Source organism: Bidens hawaiensis, unplaced genomic scaffold (assembly GCF_021521415.1).
Source record: "Bidens hawaiensis isolate Kalapana, Puna unplaced genomic scaffold, B.hawaiensis_p1.1 tig00016806_1, whole genome shotgun sequence".
NCBI classification, from domain to species: Eukaryota; Viridiplantae; Streptophyta; class Magnoliopsida; order Asterales; family Asteraceae; genus Bidens; species Bidens hawaiensis.
In genome coordinates, this window is record NW_027492547.1 from 311,079 (window position 1) to 332,264 (window position 21,186).

At 39.5% G+C, this 21,186-nt stretch overlaps 1 protein-coding gene across 1 annotated transcript; it reads right to left on the minus strand.

The window, feature by feature from the left end:
* Positions 1-408: 408 nt before the first annotated feature.
* LOC143552182 (heavy metal-associated isoprenylated plant protein 19-like) lies at positions 409-6,520 on the minus strand. Its single transcript, XM_077042457.1, has 4 exons — positions 6,355-6,520; positions 1,520-1,605; positions 1,356-1,437; positions 409-1,281 (listed from the first exon to the last, which is right to left on the minus strand). Exons 1-4 carry the CDS (start codon positions 6,518-6,520, stop codon positions 998-1,000), a joined length of 618 nt encoding a protein of 205 aa, XP_076898572.1. The 3' UTR covers positions 409-997.
* Between the last annotated feature and the right edge of the window lie 14,666 nt (positions 6,521-21,186).

Below are 21,186 nucleotides of genomic sequence, written 5' to 3' on the forward strand. Positions count from 1 at the left end.
TAATTATTTTTTAAAATAATTTATAAATTTTAAAATGATAAAATGGTTTATGATTATATATAAATGTATTCCAAAGTTGGAAAAATATACATAAATAATAAAGATCAAGCAACCAGTTTTAAGTTTTAAAACGAACTGAACCATCAAAACTGTCGAACCATGAAAATCAAGGCGTTTGGATCACAAAGTGGCTTCTTTCGATTTGGATGAACCTTCTAACCGTTTTTGACTGCCCTTATTTTTTGATTTAAGTTCAATTCTTTGCCATAATTATGCTTATTAGTTTGTGAATCTATCAAAGAAATGGAAATGTTAATGCTGGCAAATTTCATTCTCTTGTTACTATAAGCTTCATTAACTACAGTTTTGTTGGACAACCAAATATCAACAATAATGGTAAACTTGACTCGATCTGAAAAGCCTAAACGCAAACCCATCTCCAAGAATCTACAAGCAGGCGATGAATGACTTTCAGTTTTTTAAACTTTAGCTATGTTTCTAATCCATCTTCTGTTAGTTTTTTCTAAAGTAGATTGTTCTGAAAATGGCTGATGACAGTAATAGTCTTTTTTGTGATGTTTGAGAAACAGGCTAGTGGCTGTCTAAGATATTGACCTTTTGAAATTCGCAATCTGCGACAGAAGGAAGAGTGAGAAATAAGTTGTCTTTTTTGCTTCTGATGTCCCTATCTCAGATAACGACTTCAAGTAAGACGAGTCTAATTATGTTGAAAACTTCGTGATATAGAAATCGCTATCTTTGATAATTAACCGGTAGTTACATATATGGGTCATTTGTCATCAAACCTTTAACCTTCCAAAAACGAAACATTTTTTATTGTTTTTTCGTATACTAATTGGACCTCTTGATGCCTTCTTAGTTTTCAATTCATTTGTTTAAATCAAAATTTTAAGAATTGCTGCTAATCTGAAATGTATTCACACAAGTTTAGTAGCTAAGAAAATAGGACTGGTGTTTCTTTGCAATATAAAGCAGCCTACATTATTGAACAAGCATTAGGATTCTCGTCGCTAAATATCGTATACAATGTACTCTCTCGCAAATAGTCATACATCAAAGGATTCGGGGCAGGTTGCAAGAACTCATCCCCAACTTCACCTTCCTCATTTTCTGCGTCATCCGGCATGTCATATTCACACGACAAAAGCATTTCTACTCTCTTTCCCGTCTTCTTCAGTTTTTTCAACACTTTCTCGGGTCTTATGCGGCCCATCACCACAACATGATGTCTTGTCATATCTGTCATAAACTTCTCAACCCCTACAAATATTTGATACAGTTTCAGTTTCATGATATGGATCGTAAGTCGAAGATTTATACAAAAATATTGATACCTTTGATTTTTGAAATTGTTTCAGCGACGACCCTTTCACATTCGTCGCAATACAATGAGATGTTGAATTCTGCTACAACCACCTAACTTTTCGTTATAGAAAAAAGAATCAGTGTAGGATTATTGTAGAGACTAAAATTTAGGTAGTTGCTTGTGGTAGCTTACTTTATCTTGGTTGTTCTTATTCCACTTCCAACACATGGCAATATATATAGTTCTCATAGTACCTTCATATTCCTTTTTGTTTATTCCTGTGCATAAAGATATTGACATGATCTATGTTAGTCTAGTCATTCACGCAATGCACAGTCTAGTGTGGTCTTGGGCGATCCTGAAGATCCTGGGTTCGAGTCATGTGAGAAGTAAAAGAAATTTATCTTTAAAAGAAATAAGAAAAAAAAATGGCAACCTTAGTCGTCACGTCTATAGGCTGTCCAAATTAGAGTAAAAGCTCCATATTTTTTATTTGTGATGTGAGTCAACAGATTTTCGAGCCTAAAACAGAAAGGATAGATTCACATATTCCATCGCCATCGTGAAATGCCAGAGTTTAATTTTTCAACATGTTTTTAATTTGTTTAGTTGCTTGATATAAAAAATCCTTATGTTTTTTAATTTTTTTGTATTATAGTTTTACATATATATATTTATTAAAAATTTAACCATCTACTTATGCATGTGTAGGTTATTTAACATAGACATGACTTACACATGTGTAGGTTATATACAAAGACAAAATCATTTATATATAATTTTTTAATCTTAGAGGAGACGAATAAATATTTCTATAATATTATTCTTCTTTCTCGTAAATACCCCCCCCCCCCCCCACAAATATTAGGCTAGACCCACTCGTGTGAATGATAATGATAATCTAAGGAGCGTTAATTTGGAATATAAATTCTATTTGTAGCATGTTTTGTTCCTTATGGGGTAGAGGTAAGGCCGTCTACATCTTATGGGGTAGAGGTAAGGCTGTCTACATCTTACCCTCCTCAGACCCTACTATAGCTTTGCTATTGGTGGGATATACTGAGTACGATGATGATGATGATGATGATGAGCATGTTTTGTTCGCAAATTTAACATGCAACCATTTAGACGGAATCATACATGTACCATTACACCACTCTTTAAAGGGTGCATGTAATCTCTTTAATGGTCGCCAAATCATCAAATTTATGTGGATTAATGTAAGGGACAATGTAGGCATCATAATGATATAATGAAGGAACAACAAAAACAAGTTATGACTTACTTGAGTAATCAAATCAAATGTGATGAAAAAATTGATGAACCAACACTTGTATTTCTTTGTTCTTGTTTATATTGTTATGATGATAAGATGATAAAAGAATTGAATGTAAATATGGAAGTTGAAATGAAGCCAAACGTTGTTGGGTTATTTGTACATTACTATGTTTGGAAATGCAACGTTTGTGGTAGATATTCTCCCTCGTTTATAGAAGAAAGCTTGAAAAGAAAACATGAAATAATGGTTGTTATTTACCTCAAGAGTCATCTGTCTATTATGAAGGAATGGCTAAGAATATTATGGAATGTTTTTCTAAAACTAAATTATGGTTTTTGTCCTTGTGGTTTGTTCAAATTTGATATTTCAGTCAAGAAGTTTAAAATTTGGTATTTGGAAGAAAATGAAACTCTAAGGACGGAAATAGAAGACTTTAAACTTGTGTACTGAAATATCAACTTAGAACAAACCACACTAAAAAAAACACACTTTACTCTTTTTTCTATTGAAAACTAACATATCTTTCACTCATGATTGTCTTAAGATCCGTTGCTATTCTTGTGAGGGTCTTGCATCAAACTATTTGCGACTTGCTTATTAATTAATACACGTTGAAAGCAAGAAAAACTAGATACGTTACAATACTAAACGAGAGTTTTTTTTATCATATCAAGTTTGTTTTAAACGTTATAAATTGCCCTTTATGAAAAGAAATAACAAAGTCCTACTAACAAACAAACAAATCAGCAAACATACCCAATAAAATTTCACTTAGGTATAAAAGGAGAGTGAGACAAAAGCAAAACTTACCGTATCCTAGAAGATAAAGAAATTATTTCCAACAAAATACCCGGTTCAACATAGAGGTGCACAATATCGGATTTTTTTAAAACCCGGAACCGGGTAGGAACCGGTTTTTTTGCCACCGGCTACAGAATGGAACCGGTTCCAGTCAGGAACCGGACCCAACCCGCTGGAGTAATATGGGAACCCAGTGGAACCGTGTAGGGTAGGAACCGGGCCCGGGTTTTACGTAAAAATCGGGTACACCGTTTTTTTTAATTTAAACCAAATGACCGCTAGGAAATGGTTCCAACGGCTATATAGCCATTTTTGACCCTTGGAACCGTTTTTTTAACTATATACACCTTACACACATACTATAAATAGCTATGTGGTGTGTAAAACTTGTTAAAACACTTTCAAACTCTAAAACACACTTTAAGTCACACTTAAGCTTAAACCGGCAAATGGCATGTAACGACGACATTGTTATGGTCATCGAAACAACACGATGCTCCGAGGTTTGGGTTCATTATGATTTGTGTGTCATGACCGACTCACAAGAGATGACCCGGTGCAAGTACTGTTCCAAGTTTCTGAAAGCGGGGTCGAACTCCACCTTACGCAAGCATATCAATAAGTATTGTCGTGAGAAAAAAAGTTTTGATGCCAAGAAAGCGGAAGCGGGAGAGTCGTCCGGCTCTACAACTCAAGCACCTACCACCGTCGGTAACAACCCTTGATCGTTGTAGAACGCTAGATTAAAACGACGGACCTTGTTTTTTTTAACTTGTTATGTTTAGTATTGTCATGTTTTAATAATGTTTGTAATATGTGTTGTTTTTTATAATAAATTGTTCGTCGTTATTGTAATCAATTGAAAAAGTAACAAAAAATAAAACATAACTAATAAGAAATAAAACATTACTAGTAATAACAAAGAAAAACTAATTAATAAACAAAGCAAATCTAAATATTACTTGAAATTTGATCGTGTTACAAATTATTTTACTAAAACAAAAAAACACAAGTCTTCTTAGTCTTCATCCTCGTCTTCTTCACCACCCGAATTTCCGGAAGAAATCCCTTCCTCCACCTCCTCATCATGAATAGGACGCTCTATTGGTATTTCGTCTTCAAAGTTTGCCTTATGCTGTATACGATCCACCGCATCCAAATGATCATTTAGACAAATGCAAACCTCTAGAGACTCGGGATTTAGTTTTGTTCTTCGCATTGATAATATCCTTCCACTAAGAGAAAAAACCGATTCGGAAGCAACCATTGAGGCTTGTATGCCAAGCAAGTCACAAGCCATGGCGGATAGAATAAGAAATTCGTTTTGTTTTCCTTTCCACCAAGCCAAGATATCAATGTTGCGAATATCATCGACCGTTGCGCCCTCAACATAGTTTGCTCCACTATATCGACCAAGTTCACTAGTTGGTGTGTTTCCTCTTTGCCTCTTAGTAGCCGATTCACGAACCCCATTCATCAAATTTATAAGTTTGTCCTTGCACGGCTTACTATTCGTTGTTTGCCTCACAAAAGACAACCTTGCGCTTGGACCATAAAGTTGAAAATAATGGTCATAAAGGTCTTGAAGGTTTTTGTTAAACTTGCCCTTCACTTCTGTCGACAACTTCGGGTCGATCTCGTGCATACCCATGTTGTCAAATATTTCCTCAATCAATGTCTCAACCCCATTAACATTCCAATAGGGGTTTAAAGCAGAGACACAAGTAAACACCGACGGTATGTCTTCATAATATTTTAAGAACTTTTCCTTCATTACCGCAACAATATCCTTGAAGAGTTGGTTCTTCACCTAAAACTCTCTAAAATTCAAAGACAAGTTGTACAATTCTTGCAAAACTCAACAACTAGTAGGATAATAAACTCCCAATAACTTAGTTGTTGCGGTTTTGAACACATCAAGATACTTCAACAAATAACCGACATTGACCCAAACACATTCCGGAAGCATATCGGCCTCGCATCGATCAAAAAGATTGTTATGAAAACATTGTAAAGTTTGGCATTGAGCAAAAGCACACTTGAGCATATGAAAAGTTGAGTTCCAACGGGTTGGAACGTCCCAATTTGGCCCCAAATATTTTCTTTCAACCGATTTGCAATAGTTTTTATATTCAAGATGTCTTCTTTTACCACTTTTGAAAACATCTTGTAACATAAGTCTAAAGCATGTCAAATCTTGACCTATGTTTATCATTGCCGAGACCTTGTTGAACAACCAAGTTGATAATATGTGCAACACATCGAACATGAAAAAAATTCTCGTAACAAGGTGGTGAATATTTTATGATAAATTTTTCAGCCGCCTTTGAATTTTTTGATGCGTTGTCAAACGACATCGAAAATATATTATTTTTTAAGTTGGGGTCGTTATAACCTCATCAACCAATTCAAACAATTTTTCGGCGGTATGTGGGTACGGGAAGTTTTCAAAAGCGATGGTGCGTTGCATCAATTGCCAAGACACCAGATCAACCCAATGAGCGATGACACAAATGTATGATTCGGGTAACCCGTGTGGTGCCGACCAAGCATCGCTAGTTAAACTCACCATCGGTTCTAAAGTTTGAAAAGTCGATTAATTCTTTTTTTACACACTCCCACAATTTGATACAATGACGTCTTAGGGTAGTACGACTTACATGTGTGTATCACGTTTGTAGAGTTTCTCGAATCAAGCCCGTCAACTCTGGGTCGTCAATGTGGTTAAATGGCAAACCTCGTTGAATAACGAACTTTGCCATTCTATCTTGAACCCGGTTCGTGTTGTAACGAAAGAGTGTACCATATTTACCCAATTCCACTTGGTCGGTTGCGTTAACTTGTTTCAAGTCCTTGCAAAATTTGTGTTCGATGTGCTTTTTTAAAGTCGAGTTCAAATCGTGCTTTAAAAAAGTTCTACAAAATTTGCAACGAGCCTTAGTATCACCATCGATATTGAGAACCAAGTCCCAATTTTTCCATACTCCTTTGTTGCAGTTATGGTCGAGGGCCGCAATAACTTGTGGGTCATCTTCTACACGAATCGGGTCAATAAAAACGGATGGAGTAGCGTTCTTGTTTGCCTTGTTGTTAGACTTTTTGGTGGTTGCCATAGTATTTTTGAGTCCGATGGGCGGGTTTGTAAAACGAGAAGTATTTTTTTAGATTGTTTTTTACTTTAGCAAATGGTGGTGAAACAATGGGGAAATAATCAATTTATATAAGGTTTTGGACAAGAAAAACCGGTTCCAACGACTAGTTTTTGACCTGCAGCTGCACTTAACAAAATATACCTGGAGGAACCGGTTATTCCTGATAGGAATCGGAACCGGTTTTCAAACAGAACCGGGTACGAAGGAATGGCTTTCGGGTATACAAATACCCAAACCGGGTTTTGGGTATACCGGGTACGACCTGGAATCGGTTCCGGGTCAGATACACCGGTTCGGGCCCGGAACCGGTTTTTTAATTGCACGTCTAGTTCAACATACCTTAAATGATCATATGATTAAGATTTTTTACTCCCGTAAATAGGATTATAGGAGCACTATCAATTTCCTATTTATTTCATATTATTCTGTATACTGTTATTTAATTATACCAACACCCTTGACCCCCTCTCGTTTACCCCCACCCACCCTGACATACCAACGGCTAACACATATTGCCTTTGTAATCTTACTTCTAAATCTGCGTTACTATTCACTAGTATAAGTATGCGTGCGTTGTAGAGGCTCATAAGTATTACAGTTTGTCGTTAACAGTTCATGTCTCATTACACTTTGTTGTTTAGGATTCGTATGGTGCTATAGACGTCACGCACAATGCATGTACTACATTAAATAATTCATAGTATTGAATAAAGGATACTTAAGAGTCAAAACAGAAATAGGAACACATAAGTTCTAGTTAATTTCTACCTAGCTGCTATCTATTTTAGACTTGATCACTAAAAAAAAAAAAACACCGGATGTGATATGGATTATCAGTTTAAAAAAAAAACATCGGATGTGATATGGATTATCAGTTGATGGTAGTTACAAAAATAAAGGCAATATAGCCATTGGCGAAGCTTCTTTAGGACTAGGGGCTGTATGTTTGCGCAATACTGTAAATTTATCCGTTTTTCACTCGAAAATTATTATACGTAGTGTAAATTTACCCGTTTTCGGCCGAAAATTTGAGGTCCCTCCCCTGACGTTCTCATCCAAGCTTTGCTACTGAATATAGCTACGAGAAGTTGTTCCATCTTGGCTTTAATTACAAAAAGAGAGCGTAGCACCAAACAATACACTTCCACGTATAACATTTTTTCATGTGTCTTATAGAACTATTTCTGCAATAGAAAGAATGAAGCTTGGTTATGTTTCAGACGATTTTTTTACTAAAATACACAGAAAATGGTTTTGTGATACATGCCAAATAAATGATAACTATGTTATAGATATTAGTTTAACAGTTTTCATAACTGCACCAGCCCATCCAGCAGCTAGAAGTAAGCTAGTTACACGTCCCTGCAACATGATTATTTACATGTGGAACATTATGCTAGTTTGACATGAACGATAAATAGCAAATTACAATGTTCGTTAGAATAGTGTGTCATTTATACTAGTTTGACATCAACGATAAATAGAAAATTTTTTGGTATATCTGAAATTTACTAATTGCTTTGATGAAAGGTTGATTAACTGTTATTGATTTTGTAATAAATCCAATACATGTGTTGAATAACACAAGGGAATTCAATTTAAATAAGTCACCAACTCCTTGATCTTCAGCTAGTTTATATTTCATATTCTTTATACTTATCCTTGCATTTGGCAATTGACTTTTAAATAAATCTATAGTTACATCATCCCCCAATCTTGGTTTGTTCTTTTCAAAACTGATATTTTACCCATTGGTATCCTAAATATCGCATGCACTATTTTTGGTGTTATCTTAATAATACGATACCCGATGTTCAATTCATTTAAATGCTCATCGTAGTTCATCAGTGTCCAATATCCCAAAATCATGGGATTTTGGGGTATATATAGTGTTAACACTGACCCAAACCCCATTTTCTTAACACACCCTTTTTGTTTTTGACTCATTGCTTTCACTGCATCAACAGTATTAAAAGGTGAACATCGCATCCTCAACTTATTATCTTTAAATTCAACAAAAGGTTTCCTAAATACCCTTTTAGCTAGCTTGTTCTCTTTAACAATCTTTTTCTTTGGTCGTTCAAAAATCAGAGTCAGAGGAGCTAACTTCAACATGTAACATCTCGTTTTCTCGTTTATTAAATAAATAAATTATTAGTTATTATGAGTCGGGCTTGTGTCGGGTTAAATGGATAAGAGTTATGGATTTGGGTTAAAAAGGAAAGGAAGAAAGACCATGGGCTAAAGCCCATGACCCCAAAATATATAAACCATAATCACCACTTAATTCCTCATTTACACATATTCCATACACCATCTAAAACACACACATAAGATCTCTCTCTAGTTTCTTCTTCTCTCTCTAGCCGAAATCACCAAGGAAACCGAGCACCGACCCGAGGTAATGATAATATGATATTGTATAAACCCAAACCCGTAGGATATGGTCACGAAATGACGAGCCGACTGTGACATCTGCCCCGATCCGACCCGACCCAGGTACCCGTTTCTCTTACCCGATCTCTTTCTTTTATGATTTAATATATATTTATACTTATATTTTATTTTTAATAATAATATATATTTTCCTTCCCGCCTCTTTCTCTCTCTTTCTTTCCGCCGTCCCGTCCCTCTCCTCTCTTTCCGCCTTGTTTCCCTCTTTTTCTTCTAACTCTTTGCTTGTCCTTTGTTCCTTCCCGCCTAAGGTTGTCTGCGCAGCTCCACGCGCCAGACCCCTTACAAGGAATCCTGCGTGAAGACCACCTGTTACAGCGATACGCGAGACGAACTCTTCTCGCAGCGCGCTAAGAATTGTAATTCTTCTCGCAGCGCGCTAAGAACGGTAGTTCTTCCCGCGACGCGCTAAGGATTTGTAGTTCTTCTCGCAGCGCGCTAAGAATCGTAGTTCATCCCTCGATGCGCGAAGAATTATAGTTCTTCCCGCGGCGCGCTAGGAATTTTAGTTCCTCCCGCGGCGCGCTAAGAAATGTGATTCTTCCCGCGACGCGTTAAGGTTGGTTCTGTCTGCCTTCGCGCTCGCGCACTTTTGCCTTCGCGCTCGAGCCTTCTCGCGCTAAACCCCTTTTGAGTTTTCTTCTGTTTAATCTAGCCGTTGCTTTTGAGTTGTCTTATCTTTTGAGCTGTTGACCTAATCTGCTTTATGTCTGAAAAGTTACTTTCGGCGCAGCATGCGCACCAACCCCATTGGTTGACAGATAAAGTGACTGACATAATCTTTTGAGGATCTGCTTTTTCCATGCTTGACCAGTAACTTTATCTGTCCTCTCCCATGCCTTTTTCTGAATCCTGTCAGCCTTTTCCTCTTTTTCCCTGCTACCATATCTTTTGATATCTTTACTTTTCAGAACTTTTTACTGTTGATATCTTTTCTTTTACTTTTGGAGATCTTTTCTAGGGATTGTGTTCCCTAGGGTTTCTCTATAAATAATAATGTTATTTTTCTTAACACTACACACACAAACACTTATTATCTCTCTTCCTTTGCTCTCTGCCGATTGTCCTTCTGCCGCCTCCTCTCTTGCCTCCGTTTTCTCCTCTCCTCTACCCTGCTTTTTCCGGTAATATATTATATATATAATTTACTTATTAATTATGCTAACTTATAATCAAGACTTAGAACCAATCATTAAAACAATAATCTTATTTATAGGTTAACTTGTGCTTGTTTAAAGTCGGTTCTTGCTTTATCTTACACCGCATCGTTTATCAAGTGAGTAATCTCGTACCTAATCCCTTTTTATTTTAATGTTTTGGGATGTTCATGTGTTCATACAAACTTAGAGTCTTAAACTGTTTATGAACTTTAGTCGCGCAGTATCCCATGTGTTGAGGACGTAGACTTGGCTGTTTATTTGTATGTGTGGATCATTAACCGTCTTGTCGGTCTATTCCGCAGTTTTCATGGTACCATTAGATGAACACGGGAGAACTATCGTTTATGATTCTCTTTTGTTACACTTGCACAGTTAGTCTTGTTTGTGAGCTCAATTGTGAGCACTGGCAGTCTTGTCTCTTAGAGTTGGTCCCGATCTGATTACACCCTTGTTGAAACCCAGACATACACATGTTGCGCGCAGATTTATGGTTATCTATGTATTGTATTAAACTTGATTTCTCACCAACACGCAAGTGTTTGACGTTTATTTTAACACATGTTCAGGTTTGCAGTAGCTGTTTTGGAGCTTGTGGACACATAGGAAGTTTTCTTTATTTTGGACCTAGATTAAAATGTATCAAGACAAGTTATTGTTGTTCGAATATTATGATTTATAATATATTGATTTATGACGATTTATGTTATCTTATTTTTGCTTTGCGCGTGCGCGAATGAATGTATTTATTAAATATTGACACCCAATAGTGTCACGAGTAATGAAACAATATGTGGCGCCCCGATGTATAATCCGCCTTTGGTCGGGGTGTTACAGATTGGTATCAGAGCTCGTTGACTTTAGGATAGGTGGTTAGACGTAACGGCCTAGAATACCTAAGAGTCCCTTCTCGCGCATGAGAGAAATCTCATGTTCGCGCACTTATTGTTAATTACTCGTTATTTATGAATATGCTCGCGCTTGCGCAGTGTATGATTTATGTTTTATTTCGCGATATTTCGATTTTTGTTGAATTTCGATTTTTATTGATTTTACTTACATATTCGTTTGTTGGGATTGAAAATCCGAAAAGTCATGGTGATACATGAATAGTTGATTTTCAATTTCCATTTACGATTATGTTCTGAGGTTGGAGACTTGAAAAGTCATGGTGATACATGAATTGTCAACCTCCAATACTCATTTTCTTGTATGTTTTATATTGAAGATTGAAAAGTCATGGTGATACATGAATCGTCAATCTCCAATACTCGTTTGCTCGTATATTTTAAATTGGGAATTCGGAAAGTCATGGTGATACATGAATTGTCGATTCTTGATTCGAATTTGTTACCTTTATTAAGTCCGCATTTAAAGTCATTTATTTTACTTTAACTTTTGACTGTAACTGACTCCGTGAAACCAAGCTTTATAAGATTAAAACTTTGCGCTAAAACCAAGATATTAACTAAAATTAAAACTTTTATAGAATGCCTCCGCTATCTCGCCGATTTCAGAGAAGAGAAGCCTCGCGCATGCGTAGACAGCAACATTCCCAGGAAATGGCCGCCGCAATAGCCCAAGCTTTGAGCCAAAACAATACCAACACCTCGAGTTATAACATTAAGTCCTTTAACGCGGGTAACCCTCCAAAGTTCACAGGTCTTGAAGGAGCCACCGTGATGCTCCAGTGGCTGGAGAAAATAGAAAACACTTTCCTTCACACCCAATGCCCCTCAGACAGACGAACCCTGTATGCTTCCAGTGTCCTGGAATCCAGAGCGCTTACATGGTGGAATGGAGTAGCTCATGCGCGTGGCGCAGAAGCTGCTTCCAGCATGCTCTGGGAGGAATTTAAGGAAATTCTTACGCGAGAATTCTGCCCTCCCAACGAAGTTAAGCGCCTGGAGGAAGAATTCTGGAAATTGAAGCAATACAGCGGAGAAGCGCGCGAGTACGCGACGCGGTTCCACGAGCTAAGCTTACTGGTCCCTCACCTTGTTACCCCTTCCCGCCGAGCCATAGAGAAATTCCTTGGGGGTCTCCCCATGGAAATTCAAGATTCTGTATGGGCCTGAAACCCAGTAACCTTCTCTGACGCCATCGAGTTGGCCGCTGTGCTCAGCGACAACCATGTCAGAGCAGGAACCCTGTTCCTGCGGGGAACTGAGAAGACCAAACTCACCAAGACTGTCCCTGAACCAACAGAAACCAAACCTGAACCCTCAAACCGTAACAACCTCAAGCGCAGGCGCAAGGCCTATGCGCTTACCAACCCGCCCATTGTCCAGCAACCCGCATACCAACCCCCAGTTTACGCGCCTAACCCTCTGTCAGCTTACCCAACACCTCCTGTAGCCCACAACTATGCCTTAACCAATCCAGCACTCCCTGCCCCGCCAACTAAGAAACCTTACACAGGAAACCATCCCTTTTGCCCAACCTGTAGATTTCACCACCCAACCCAAACCCCGTGTCGACTTTGTAACCGATGTGGCCGTACCGGTCACACTGCTGAAAACTGTAGAGTCCTTCCCGCCAATCCAATTGCGCCAACACCACCAGTCTACCCGCAGAACCCACAACCAACCTACCAAAACCCACGACCCAGATCGTGCTTTAACTGCGGTGATCCCAGTCATTTCCGGAACGCGTGCCCGAGACTACAAGTTCAGATTACGCAAGCGAATCCGGTGAACCAGATTTCGAACCAAGTAACGCGTGGACGAGCTTTTAACATAACCGCGCACCAAGCGCAAGCGAATAATGACGTAGTTAATGGTACATTTTTTGCTTAACGGATTTTATGCTTCTATACTTTTTGATACTGGCGCCGATCGAAGTTTTATCTCTCGCGCCTTCGAGCAGAAGCTTGCGCGACCGCGCAGCGATTTAAAAGAAGATTTTTCAGTTGAATTGGCTAATGGCGAAACTGTTTTAATTAACTCGGTGATTAAAGATTGTACGCTTAACCTTAACGAAAACGATTTTCTGATCGACCTCATCCCCATGCCTCTTGGGAGCTTTGATGTTATCATTGGTATGGACTGGCTCTCGAAGAATCGCGCCGAAGTTATTTGCGCCAAGAAGTTGATTCGCATACCTCGAGAAAATGGTGATCTTCACATCTACGGCGAAAAACCCTCCCGCGGTCTTAAACTTATGTCTTGCGCCGAAGCCCGAGGACTCATGCGGAAGAAGTGTATTGCATTTTTAGCCCATGTGGTTAAACCTGCTGAAGAGAAGAAGCTTCGCGATATCCCTGTTGTGCGTGATTTCCCTGAAGTTTTTCCTGATGATCTTCCTGGTATCCCTCCCGCTCGTGAAGTCGAGTTCCGTATTGATCTTGTCCCTGGTGCTTCCCCCGTAGCTAAATCTCCTTACCGTCTTGCGCCCGCTGAGATGCAAGAATTGGCAAGCCAACTTCAAGAGTTGACTGCTAAAGGATTCATCCGCCCTAGCTCTTCGCCCTGGGGTGCTCCGGTGTTGTTCGTTAAAAAGAAAGATGGATCGTTTCGCATGTGTATTGATTACCGCGAGTTGAACAAACTCACCATTAAAAACCGGTATCCCTTACCGCGTATTGACGACCTCTTTGATCAACTCCAAGGTGCCTCTTGTTTTTCCAAGATTGATCTCCGCTCTGGCTATCACCAGTTGCGCATCCGCGATGAAGATGTTCCGAAGACTGCTTTTCGAACTCGTTATGGCCATTTTGAATTCTTGGTCATGTCCTTCGGTTTGACCAACGCACCCGCCGTTTTCATGGATCTAATGAATCGGGTGTGTAGGCCTTTCTTGGATAAATTCGTAATTGTGTTTATCGATGATGTTCTGGTGTATTCTAAGACCAAGGCCGAGCATGAGCAACATCTTCGGTTGGTGTTGCAAAAGCTTCGAACCGAGCAGCTCTATGCTAAGCTTTCCAAGTGTGAATTCTGGTCTGATGAAGTACAGTTTCTTGGCCATGTTGTAAACAAGATGGGTATTCATGTCGACCCATCCAAGATTGAAGCAATCAAGAACTGGATTACGCCATCTACTCCTTCTGAGATCCGTTCCTTTCTGGGCTTAGCTGGTTATTACCGGCGCTTCATTTCGAACTTCTCGAAGATCGCTTTGCCTTTAACAGCTCTAACGCACAAAGGTAAACCATATATTTGGGGCTCGAAGCAAGAAGAAGCCTTTCTATCGCTCAAGCGATTGTTGTGTGAAGCTCCTGTTCTTGCGCTACCTGAGGGTAATGATGATTTTGTCGTGTATTGCGATGCATCCAACCAAGGTCTCGGTTGTGTTCTTATGCAACGAGGCAAGGTTATCGCTTACGCATCAAGGCAACTTAAGGTTCATGAAAAGAATTATACAACTCACGACCTCGAGCTTGGTGCAGTTGTTTTTGCCTTGAAGATCTGGAGACACTACCTTTATGGTACTAAGTGTATCCTCTACACTGACCATAAAAGCCTTCAGCATATCTTTGATCAAAAGGAACTTAACATGAGACAACGCCGATGGAACGAACTCATCAGCGATTACGATTGTGAGATCCGGTATCATCCTGGTAAGGCTAATGTGGTAGCCGATGCGCTCAGCCGAAAACCCTGCCAGCTTAACTGTATCTTGCCGCGCACCCAGCTTCACTTCGCGCCGATTCAAAGCAACCTTGAATCGCGTATTCGTGACGCGCAGCGCGCATCCATCAGTAATGGTAACCTTCGCGCCGAGTTAGCGTGTGGCGCGGAAGCACATTTTGTGCCTAATCTGAGTGGAATTCTCTGTTATCTTAATCGCATCTGGGTTCCCTTTGATGAGAATCTTCGCGCTGATATCCTGAGTGAAGCGCACCAATCTCGATATTCCGTTCATCCTGGCGCTGATAAGATGTACAAGGATTTGCGCATAACTTATTGGTGGCCCGGTATGAAAAAGGATATTGCTGTGTTCGTAGCTAAATGTCTGACTTGTTCTAAAGTAAAAGCTGAACACCAACGCCCATCTGGTTTGCTCGAACAACCAGAAATTCCTACGTGGAAATGGGAATGTGTAGCGATGGACTTTATTACCAAGTTACCTTTGACAGCAAGCAAACATGATAGCATTTGGGTAATAGTGGATCGTTTGACCAAGTCTGCTCACTTTCTGCCCATTCGTGAAAACTACCGTGTTGAGCAACTCGCGCAGCTTTATGTCAAGGAAATTGTCTGCCGCCATGGTACTCCTTTGAGCATCATATCCGATCGCGATGGCCGTTTTATATCTCGCTTTTGGAAATCTCTCCAATCTGCGCTAGGAACTCGCTTGGACATGAGTACGGCATATCATCCCCAGACTGACGGTCAGTCTGAGCGAACTGTTCAAACTCTTGAGGATATGCTCCGATCTTGTGTTCTTGATTTTGGAGGTAATTGGGATTCGCACCTGCCTTTGATCGAGTTCTCTTATAATAACAGCTATCATTCCAGTATCGGTATGGCCCCATTTGAAGCACTTTACGGTCGTAAGTGCCGCTCCCCGATTTGTTGGAGCGAAGTGGGTGAAACTCAAATCACAGGACCCGAACTGGTTCAAGAGACAACCGATAAAATCGCCAAGATCCGTGATCATCTGCTGACTGCCAGAAGCCGACAGAAGAGTTACGCAGATCGCAGGCGAAAGCCTCTCGAATTTCAAGTTGGTGATCTTGTTCTCCTCAAAGTGTCGCCCTGGAAGGGTGTTGTCCGCTTTGGGAAGAAAGGTAAGCTTGCTCCTCGATATGTTGGACCATTTAAGATTCTCGCGCGTGTGGGAAAAGTTGCCTACAGACTTGACCTGCCGCCCGCGCTCAGTAATGTGCATCCAACGTTCCATGTATCCAATCTCAAGAAGTGTTTAGCTGACGAGAACCTTCACATTCCACTTGATGAAGTTCAAGTTGATGAAACTATGCATTTCGTTGAGAAGCCTGTTGAGATTATGGATCGCGAGGTTAAGCAAACCAAGCGCTGTCGTATCCCTATCGTGAAAGTTCGTTGGGAGTCCAAGCGCGGAGCCGAGTTTACATGGGAAAGGGAAGATCAAATGAAGATCAAGTACCCGCACCTGTTCTCTGCGCAACCTACTTCGAGATAAATTTCGGGACGAAATTTCTTAAAGTAGGGGAGACTGTGACATCTGCCCCGATCCGACCCGACCCAGGTACCCGTTTCTCTTACCCGATCTCTTTCTTTTATGATTTAATATATATTTATACTTATATTTTATTTTTAATAATAATATATATTTTCCTTCCCGCCTCTTTCTCTCTCTTTCTTTCCGCCGTCCCGTCCCTCTCCTCTCTTTCCGCCTTGTTTCCCTCTTTTTCTTCTAACTCTTTGCTTGTCCTTTGTTCCTTCCCGCCTAAGGTTGTCTGCGCAGCTCCACGCGCCAGACCCCTTACAAGGAATCCTGCGTGAAGACCACCTGTTACAGCGATACGCGAGACGAACTCTTCTCGCAGCGCGCTAAGAATTGTAATTCTTCTCGCAGCGCGCTAAGAACGGTAGTTCTTCCCGCGACGCGCTAAGGATTTGTAGTTCTTCTCGCAGCGCGCTAAGAATCGTAGTTCATCCCTCGACGCGCGAAGAATTATAGTTCTTCCCGCGGCGCGCTAGGAATTTTAGTTCCTCCCGCGGCGCGCTAAGAAATGTGATTCTTCCCGCGACGCGTTAAGGTTGGTTCTGTCTGCCTTCGCGCTCGCGCACTTTTGCTTTCGCGCTCGAGCCTTCTCGCGCTAAACCCCTTTTGAGTTTTCTTCTGTTTAATCTAGCCGTTGCTTTTGAGTTGTCTTATCTTTTGAGCTGTTGACCTAATCTGCTTTATGTCTGAAAAGTTACTTTCGGCGCAGCATGCGCACCAACCCCATTGGTTGACAGATAAAGTGACTGACATAATCTTTTGAGGATCTGCTTTTTCCATGCTTGACCAGTAACTTTATCTGTCCTCTCCCATGCCTTTTTCTGAATCCTGTCAGCCTTTTCCTCTTTTTCCCTGCTACCATATCTTTTGATATCTTTACTTTTCAGAACTTTTTACTGTTGATATCTTTTCTTTTACTTTTGGAGATCTTTTCTAGGGATTGTGTTCCCTAGGGTTTCTCTATAAATAATAATGTTATTTTTCTTAACACTACACACACAAACACTTATTATCTCTCTTCCTTTGCTCTCTGCCGATTGTCCTTCTGCCGCCTCCTCTCTTGCCTCCGTTTTCTCCTCTCCTCTACCCTGCTTTTTCCGGTAATATATTATATATATAATTTACTTATTAATTATGCTAACTTATAATCAAGACTTAGAACCAATCATTAAAACAATAATCTTATTTATAGGTTAACTTGTGCTTGTTTAAAGTCGGTTCTTGCTTTATCTTACACCGCATCGTTTATCAAGTGAGTAATCTCGTACCTAATCCCTTTTTATTTTAATGTTTTGGGATGTTCATGTGTTCATACAAACTTAGAGTCTTAAACTGTTTATGAACTTTAGTCGCGCAGTATCCCATGTGTTGAGGACGTAGACTTGGCTGTTTATTTGTATGTGTGGATCATTAACCGTCTTGTCGGTCTATTCCGCAGTTTTCATGGTACCATTAGATGAACACGGGAGAACTATCGTTTATGATTTTCTCTTTTGTTACACTTGCACAGTTAGTCTTGTTTGTGAGCTCAATTGTGAGCACTGGCAGTCTTGTCTCTTAGAGTTGGTCCCGATCTGATTACACCCTTTTTGAAACCCAGACATACACATGTTGCAAGCAGATTTATGGTTATCTATGTATTGTATTAAACTTGATTTCTCACCAACACGCAAGTGTTTGACGTTTATTTTAACACATGTTCAGGTTTGCAGTAGCTGTTTTGGAGCTTGTGGACACATAGGAAGTTTTCTTTATTTTGGACCTAGATTAAAATGTATCAAGACAAGTTATTGTTGTTCGAATATTATGATTTATAATATATTGATTTATGACGATTTATGTTATCTTATTTTTGCTTTGCGCGTGCGCGAATGAATGTATTTATTAAATATTGACACCCAATAGTGTCACGAGTAATGAAACAATATGTGGCGCCCCGATGTATAATCCGCCTTTGGTCGGGGTGTTACACCGACACCGTTAAACCGTTTAAGCCACGACATCCGGATGAAATCGGGTATAAGTCGAACCTAAGATGAGCTTAGGGATCACCCTAGCTCAGATCTAGATCGAACGGGACGAAAAATGGTGAAAAACGAGTCAAAAATCGTTTTTCCGGCAGAACCGCGTTTTTTCGGCGACGGCGCCGGAAAAGGTGTACGAGGTAAGGATGTCAGGGAATGTTCCCTGACATTCTGACCAAACCCTAGTTCGTTAGCGGGCGTAACGAATTAGCAAGTAATTCGTGTGTTAATTCGTTAAGGGAGGAATAACGAACTAAGTCTCATTCGCTAAGCAGTTCCTTATAATGCCAGCTCGTTATAAAGAGTCCAATTTGTTATGATGACCAGTTCATAAAAAGGTCTAATTTGTTATGAGGACTGGTTCGTTATAAGAGTTCAATTCATCATAAGGTTCAACTCGTTAACCAGACCAAACGAATAAGGTCTGATTCGGTATAAAGTAACGAATGGGTTCATTCGTTATGAACCCCATTCGTTAAAGGACTGGGACGAACTAGAAGTTTAATAAAATGGCAGAATGGTCCCTGGACTTAGAAAGAATGATTTAAGTACAAAGAAGCCCGATTTTTAAGTTAGTAAATTAAATGATGATTTAAATTCTAATGGAAAATGTGTTAAGACAGTTAATGGAAATAAAATTTTCCAATCTGACCTGGCAGCTCGACCACAGCCAGGGGCTCTGCCCCTTTGACCCTGCTAGGGGCTGCCGCCCATAGACCCCGCTGCCAGGGGCGCTGCCCCCGGACCCCCGTTCGTTGAGGGTCATAAATAAACTAGAGACACGTTATGGGTAGTGGTAGATAATTGATATGTGTAATTGTTATACAGTTAGTCGTGCATAGCTAAGGAAAGGAAATATAATTAACGGTGAACGTAATCGGGTTCAGGTGAATTTCTAGCCCCATTTCCTTGTTACGTTTTCGGGGCTGTGTGCATACTCGATGTGATTAGTTAATACACTTATCCTAAGTGATAAGTGTATGCCATATATGTATTATGTGAAATGTATGAATGATTTCTTGTCGGTACGTGAACGATCTTCAGATATTGCATGTGCTGCCAGGTAATGGTTTGATGATATATATCATGTAGACGAAGATTGAATGATGTATGTACGTATGAAACCTACAATTATGTATATAGAAAAGTATGGTAAGGAGGTATGGAAGAAAAGGGAGACGGGACCCTAATAATATCCGAGGATGGAGGGTACCGGACCCTAATAATATCCGAGGATGAAGAGAGACCGGACCCTAATAATATCCGAGGATGAAGGGAGACCGGACCCTAATAATATCCGAGGATGGAGGGTACCGGACCCTAATAATTTCCGAGGTATGTAGGGTGAAATGCCCTTTATAATGTAAGGTTAGCTATAAGTGTGTATGGACGAATGAAGTATAGGTTATGTATGTAATGCGTACCTTCGGGCACGTATACGTGTATGAAAAGTAAGTTATGTGATTAACTAGAACTCACTTAGCGTAGATGACTTTTAGTATGCGCGCAGGTTAATAGATTGAGACAGCTAGTTTGAGATGGACACATGGCAGGATTGAAGAGGCTAGCATCTGAAGGTTGTCATGATGTTTTGAATGTTATAAATTATGTTATGTTTTAAAAGACAAATTATGGATATTTGTAACGAATGGTTGATGTTTTATATTATTTCGTGAAAGTTTTAATTAACTCTGATATTTAGGACTGCGTTTATAACTAAATCCAACGTCCAATGTAGGGCACCGGTAGCGGGGCCTTACACAACATCTTTCCGCTTAACCAAGAACTTGTTAACTGAGATTTCAAAGTTTGAGTCAGATTTATCTCTTCAACATGTTTTGTTTTAGCTTTCTTCAATGCACGTTGTTTTTCATTTGTCTTCTCAACAAGTTTTCTCTTCTCAGTAGGCTTGTTATCTTTACCAGGCTTTCTCTTCTTAACAGGCTTGTTATCTTTACTAGGCTTTATCTTCTCAGCAAGCTTGTTTTCTTTAACAATATTATTTTTTTTTCTTTATCAATCAAAACTAGCAAAATTCAAGTAGCATGCTAAAATATTGTAACACTTCGGGTTTTTCCGTTCTCATTCGGTTTTGTAATCATTACCCGACCCGGGTTTGGGTTCGGGTATTTTTATCAATAAAGTTCGTTATGTCTAATATTTTATTTATTTATTTATTTTATTTGATTATAACGATGTTTCATATACAAATTTAACCCCTCAATTAACTTTAATTCACTTTTGAACCATCATCCATAGATCAAGGACCTGGTTGCAAATAATGTTCATCCTCTTTCCTCCTCCTTCTCCCTCTCACTGCCGACACCAAGACCCCCCATTTTTCTTGAACCATAATTTACGGACTTATTGACGAAATTAATATTACCATATCATTCCTTACCTTAATCGCATCACACCGACACTCCATACATGGGAATTTGTTTCAAATTGACAGCTAACAACAACCATAATGAACCGCGGCTGAACTCGTCTCTAAAACCCTATATAAACTCGTTTAAAATTCAATTAATTGTGCATACTCACTCCTTAAACCAGCGAAAATCATAGCCCTAACCTAATTGCAACATACGAGTTCGTTAATATCCTATTCGATAATCAAGGTTGAGCTGTAACCCTAAGGTGCCGTTAACCCTTAATCCGCTACTATCTCAGGTAATTAATTCATGCTTACAATTCGTTTATAACCCAATAACATTAACCCCAAATCAGTTGTAACAGACATGGATCAATTATACGAAATTCGAATTCTAGGGTTTGTTTATGGATTTGGGGATTTGCTTTTGAGTGTATACTTATATATTATGCAGAATGAATCTTT

Coding starts and splice junctions, on each gene's coding strand:
- LOC143552182 (XM_077042457.1), bottom strand. CDS start 6,520: ATGGCAACCACCAAAAAGTCTAACAACAAGGCAAACAAGAACGCTACT. Junction 1,606..6,354: donor CTTGGTTCTCAATATCGATG/GTGATACTAAGG, acceptor CTTTATGCACAG/GAATAAACAAAAAGGAATAT. Junction 1,438..1,519: donor ATAAGAACAACCAAGATAAA/GTAAGCTACCAC, acceptor ACGAAAAGTTAG/GTGGTTGTAGCAGAATTCAA.